This window comes from Ochotona princeps, chromosome 2, assembly GCF_030435755.1.
Source record: "Ochotona princeps isolate mOchPri1 chromosome 2, mOchPri1.hap1, whole genome shotgun sequence".
NCBI classification, from domain to species: domain Eukaryota; kingdom Metazoa; phylum Chordata; class Mammalia; order Lagomorpha; family Ochotonidae; genus Ochotona; species Ochotona princeps.
Window position 1 is genome coordinate 92465514 of NC_080833.1, and position 5473 is coordinate 92470986.

Here is a 5473-nt window from a genome sequence, read left to right on the forward strand (position 1 = left end):
TCTGCTTCAGGACTGCTGGGAGGAGCCTTGTGGCAAGAGGGCTGAGCCCTACATCACACACGCCAAACCGCCATTCCGGGCCACAGGCTACCTACTTGCCAACCCCCACACTTGGGCTTTGCAACAGGAATGATAGCTTAGAGAGGAGATCTATCCCAAAGACCCAGCCTGGCTCAGCTATGCATTAGGGGACATTCAGAATCTCCCCCTGCCCCCCGGGAGCTTGATAAAGAGGCCTACGGAAGAGATGGCAAACCCAGGAAATCAGGCAGAGTGTACTGGTTCCTACCCCTGAAGGGCCGATCTGCCCTTGTCCTTCTAGTGGGGAAGGGGCCCACATACTCTGCCTGCGGCAGACAGCCACAAGAGCTCAACTGTCACAGCCTTACTCTGGTTGGACATACAGATGTTGGGAACCAAAGGTTTCACCAAACAGGAGATTAGCCCATCTACAACTCACCATCCCACCACCCACCCCGCAGCTCTCTGCAGGTCCTGTGCTATATGCTGGATCCCTCTGTGCCACTGGTCCCAAAACAAGGCACACATCCCGCTTGCCACACTGCTGCCACAATAAACAGGCCTCAGGTCAGGCTCCTGCAGGCCTCCGTGCATGCTCGGGCTCATCGGGAAAGAGGCAGGCTTTAGCAGGAAGTCTCCCGGCAGCCCTGGAGAGCTGAGGTCTCGATCCTTTGCCTTACTCCTCTGCTCAAGTCCCCAGTGGCGAAGTGGGACTTCCTGTCTCAAGCAGACACTACAGCTCATCCCCAAGCTGGCTCCTGTGGAGGCTCCCCCAACACACACATCACAGGTGTGGGTAGGCAGAGAGAAAAAAAGATCCCCCCCTACCTGAAGCAGTTTTTTCTAAAGGAGCTAGGGATGACCTCGGATGGTGGACCATCTGTGCTTTCCCTCACCTCGTCTTCATCCCCAGCCAGTTCAAACCTGCTCCTTTCCCTCCACCACGTGCAGAATCGCCAGGGCTTTGGGTAGGGGTATCGCATTTTGCCTGAGGATTAATACGCCCATATTTGAAAAGCATGTTGGCCACACCCTCGCTGGGGTCTCTGCCTGCTGTCGCACCCATGACCAGTTCCCTTGAGGTCAAGAGAAACCCCTCCCTGGAGCAGCCAGCCCTCTCTCTCTCTCTCTCTCTCTGTTCCTTCCCCTCATATCCTTCAGAGGTGCATTACCTCTCTGGGGGCAGAATCTCCCCCACCAACCCATCCTGCTCACACCACAATGGGTGTATCAGAAAAGACTGAGCTGACCGACTCTGGATCTGACATCCTCCGTTGGCCCTTGCCGGTAGCCTCGGGCACTGGCAGGGTGTTGCCCGGCTTAAGCTTGCCATTCTGACCCTGCCCAGGGCCAGTGGGTTCCAGGAAGGCCACCCGCCGGTCAAAGCCATCATCCTTGTCCCCGCCAGCCATTGGGTCATGGTTGGGTGTGGTGCTAAGCATGGATGAGCTGAGGCTATCTCCTTGGTGGCTGGTGGGCTTCTCCACCCCCCGGCACCAGCAGCGGCAAGGGGTGAGGTACAGGTAGATGAGAACTAGGACCACACTGAGGATACAACCCACCAGGGTGGTATAGGCCGTGTTGAGGGTGTCGTGGTGTCCATGCAAGGTGAAATTGTGCACTTTCAGTTCCACAGACAGTGTCTCATTGAAAGTCTCCCCCATGGCATGGCAGGTGTACACACCGGCATCCTCTACCTGCACCCGCTTGAAATGCAGGCTGCCATCCTTGGACACTGTCACCGTGCTATTGGCCCCCTCCTCCGGCACCCGCTCATTGCTTGGAGTCACCCACACCTTGCTCATGCCCTGCTGCTTGGTGTCACACTTGATGGTTAAGGTGTCCGCTAGGTGGGCCTCCCATGCGCGCTCCTTGTACTCGGTGCAGTTGAGGAAGCTGAGGTTGAAGACACTGTGCAGCTTGGTGGCATTGACACAGTACAGGTCCTCCTGGAAGTCCACCACTGAGCTCAGCTGGCGGTACTGCCAGTGGGCGAAGAGGCGGTAGAGCTCGCAGTTGCAGATCAATGGGTTGTTGTGGAGGTACAAGCCGTTCTTGATCCACGCTGGCAGCTTCTGCAGGTCAGGCAGCGGCAAGGTCTTGAGCTTGTTGGAGGAGAGATCCAGTAGTGTGAGTTTGGGCAGCTTGGCGCCCTCCTTGACCAGCTCCAGGGGGAAGCGGGAGATCAGGTTCTGGCTCAGGTAGAGCTTCTGCAGCTGCACCATGTCGTCGAAGGCGCAGCGGTCCACGGCGGCGATATGGTTGTTATAGAGCAGCAGCACCTCCAGGGCCTGCAGCTCACTGAACAGGAACTCATCCAGCGTGCGCAGCTGGTTGGAGGACAGATCCAGGTAGCGCAGGTTGGGGACTGGGGAAAAGGCCTCAGAGGAGATGAAGTTCAGATGGTTGTGGCTCAGCAGCAGGGAGTGCAGGTGGGTCAGGCGCATGGGGGTCCACTCGGCCCGCAGGCGGCTCAGGTTGTTGTGGCTGAGGTCCAGGATGGCTGTGTAGCTGGGCAAGGAGTGGGGCACGTTGGGCAGCTGCTGTTTGGAGCAGCTGAGGATGTTGCTGGCACACAAGCAGGAGGCGGGACAGCTGACCACGGCTCGGCCAGCTCTGGCCACCTCGGAGAGGAGCAGGAACAAGGACAGGAGCAGGAGCCGGAGGCCTCGCAGGTCATGCTGGGGTTGCATAGTGTCGCTGGGGAGGTCGAGGAAGGCCACTGGGAAGATCTTGGGTGGGACTCACCCCGGCATGTTCTGGTGGGGGTGGGTACAGAAGGGTCACTCACTATAGGCTTAGGAGACAGAGGGATGAGTCTGTGGTCAGCAGGGACTCTGGAGGCAAGGATTACCCCTCCCCCCTTGTCCCCTTTGAGCAGGAAGCCAAAGGAAGAGGTGCTGGGTGATTCCCAGGTACAACGCTGGCAGAGGACTCCAAGGACAGGGGCAGGAGGAGAGCGAGCGAGCATGAGGGCCTTCTGCGCTGGAGTCCTATGGTTGTTGAGGATATGCACGGATGCCAGGAACTGCTGAGGGGTGGGGGAGGAATGACAGAGACTGCACCAGCCCAGACTGGAGGCGGGGTCAGCGGGGCCTGTTGCAAGGAGCGGGAAGGAAGGTCATCAGGGCATCCGGCAGAGCAAGGTGCATCCTGATGAAGCTGAGGGTCCCCGGGGCCTGTCGGGGGTAGGACCCCCCCACCCCCACTCCCTTCCCGGGACCTCGGGTCACTGCACCTGCTCGGCGAGGATGCGTCTCAGCCCATGGCTAGTCCGGGAGCTCCGTCGCGGCCTCCCCAGCGGCGGCGCCTCACTGGCCGGCCTGTCACAGGGCTCGCTTTACGCAGGGGCCCGCGCCTGGCCACATCGCCTTCCCGGTGACTCGCCGGGCTCGGCTTCGCTTACAGCGCCGCCGCCTCGAGCGCTGCGCCCAGTCGGAGCCCACCGGCCACGACCGCCACCTTCACCGGAGTCCGCGGGCCTGTCGTGGGGTGCTGCGGGAGCGATCCGAGCGAGCGGCGGGAGCGGCGTGGGGGCAGCGAGCACCGCGCGCGCGCGCCCGTCGCCGCCGCCGGGGCCCGGGGCGCGTGCGCGCGGCGGGGGCGGGGCACACGTGCGTGTGTTTGTGTCGGTGCCCTGCGGGCGGGGAGGGTCGCCGGCCCGAGACACCCCCGCTGTCCCCAGCCCAGTCCTTCCCTGTCGAGACGCGTCCAAGGCGCACGGCCGGGGACGACCTGGTCAGGAACGGAGACGCTGGCCCCTAAAGCTCCTTGTTCCTTGCCTCCCCCACCTTCCCCTCAGCCACGCAGGACCCTGCTCCCAGCCCAGACAGCTCTGAGGAAAAGTAAGTCCAACCCGAGTGGATCCGCCGCAGGTGACTCCGGGGTTAGAGGCCGTCGCATTGTCTTTTCATTCTGCAAATTCAAGAAGTCTGGCTCAGCTCCCGCCCTGTCAATCACTGTTGGCGGGAAATTCGTTTGGTTCCTCAAGCCCCGAAGTGCTGCCGCCCTTTGCTTTAAGGCCTTGAAGTCCAGAGAATCTGCCGGCGGCGGGGCGGCTTTGGCGCAAGGTTTTCCTCTGGTGTTAAGGCTTCTAGTCCCAGGCCCCGGGGGTACCCCACAGAGGGCCCGGCTCTGTCCTATGCAAGCTGGGCAGGAGTTGGGGAAGGGGAAAATGGCTGTCGTGTCTCCATGCTCCCCGCTCTAGGATCCCTCTTAAGACTGCCCCATGCGGGTCTCCCCAGCCCCACCCTACGTACACATGCAGGGTGTGTATAGGGGAAGGCATGCAGGCCAGGGCCACATAACCCGCCTTACACACACACACACACACACACACACACACACACACACACACACACACACAGTCGAGGTGTGGTGGGGGAAGGCATGCAGACCAGGGCCAGATGTCCATACCTAGAGACTCCGACGCCGTTCCTAGCCGGGGAAGTAAACCCCCAGGTCTGGCTTGCCATTGTACCAGCTCTTACTCCCCCTGGGAAGCAATCCAGCAGTTTCTCATCACCGGATCCTCGCAAATGAAGGGGGGTGGGTGGAACAAGGGGGCAAGAAGGGGCCCCTCTAAAGCACCCAAAAACTGCTAGCCAGAGTATGGTGCTGGGGGAAGGAGGAAGAGGATAGACCGTGTCATTCAAGAATGTAGCTTGTTGGTGGACCTTGAGGAGAGGTGACCTTTTTGTTTCTTGTGAGACACTTCCAAGACTGAAATTAATGCTTACGTAGATTAGCCTGTTAGGAGTTTAGAAAGGAAAGATTTTATATCTGTTACGTGTTTTACTATGCATTAAAGTGAATGCATTATCTTGTCAAGGGGTGTTAGCATGTCAGCCTATGTTTAGTGATCATGTGTTGGGAGCCCTGGGGGCCTGGCTGTTGGCAGGAAAGCTCAGGTCCTGAGTGTCCTCGCCGGGTGGTAGTTCACTTCCCTCAAAGCAAGAAACCCAAGAGAGAGTGCGACACAAATGACCTACCTCTTAGAGGTTGCACCTGCCACCCCCGCTGTGGTCATGTGAACAAGTCCTCGCATATTGTGGAAGGAGGCTGTGCAAAGGCAGGTTTACCAAAGGAAGGACTGGAGGCAGGGTTGGGGGTAACCTGGGGGACTGATGATCCCCTTTGCTCGGAAATCACGTCTGTTGTGTTGTTGTGTTTTTTTTTAACATTTATTTTTGTTGCAAGTCAGATATACAGAGAGGAGGAGAGACAGAAAGGAAGATCTTTTGTCTGTTGATTCACTCTCCAACACAACAGCTGGAACTGAGTTAATCTGAAGCCAGGAACCCAGAGCCTTCGCTGGGTCTACCATGTGGGTGCAGGGTCCCAAGGCTTTGGGCCATCCTTGATTGCTTTCCCAGGTTGCAAACAGGGAGCTGGATGGGAAGTGGGGCAGCCGGGATTAGAACCAGCACCCGTATGGGATCCCAGCGCATTC

At 59.0% G+C, this 5473-nt stretch overlaps 1 protein-coding gene across 2 annotated transcripts; it reads right to left on the reverse strand.

Annotated features, from left to right (window-relative positions):
- On the reverse strand, positions 1-3572 carry AMIGO1 (adhesion molecule with Ig like domain 1). Of its 2 annotated transcripts, none has more exons than XM_004581968.2 (2): positions 3260-3572; positions 1-2780 (listed from the first exon to the last, which is right to left on the reverse strand). In XM_004581968.2, exon 2 carries the CDS (start codon positions 2712-2714, stop codon positions 1233-1235), a length of 1482 nt encoding a protein of 493 aa, XP_004582025.1. In that variant the 5' UTR covers positions 2715-2780; positions 3260-3572; the 3' UTR covers positions 1-1232. The 2 variants fall into 2 exon arrangements, with proteins under 2 accessions (XP_004582025.1, XP_058515976.1); XM_058659993.1 differs by having other exon boundaries at positions 1-2818.
- Positions 3573-5473: the final 1901 nt, after the last annotated feature.

Excerpts from the sequence above, each read along its gene's own strand:
- AMIGO1 (XM_004581968.2), bottom strand. The coding sequence starts at position 2,714 with ATGCAACCCCAGCATGACCTGCGAGGCCTCCGGCTCCTGCTCCTGTCC.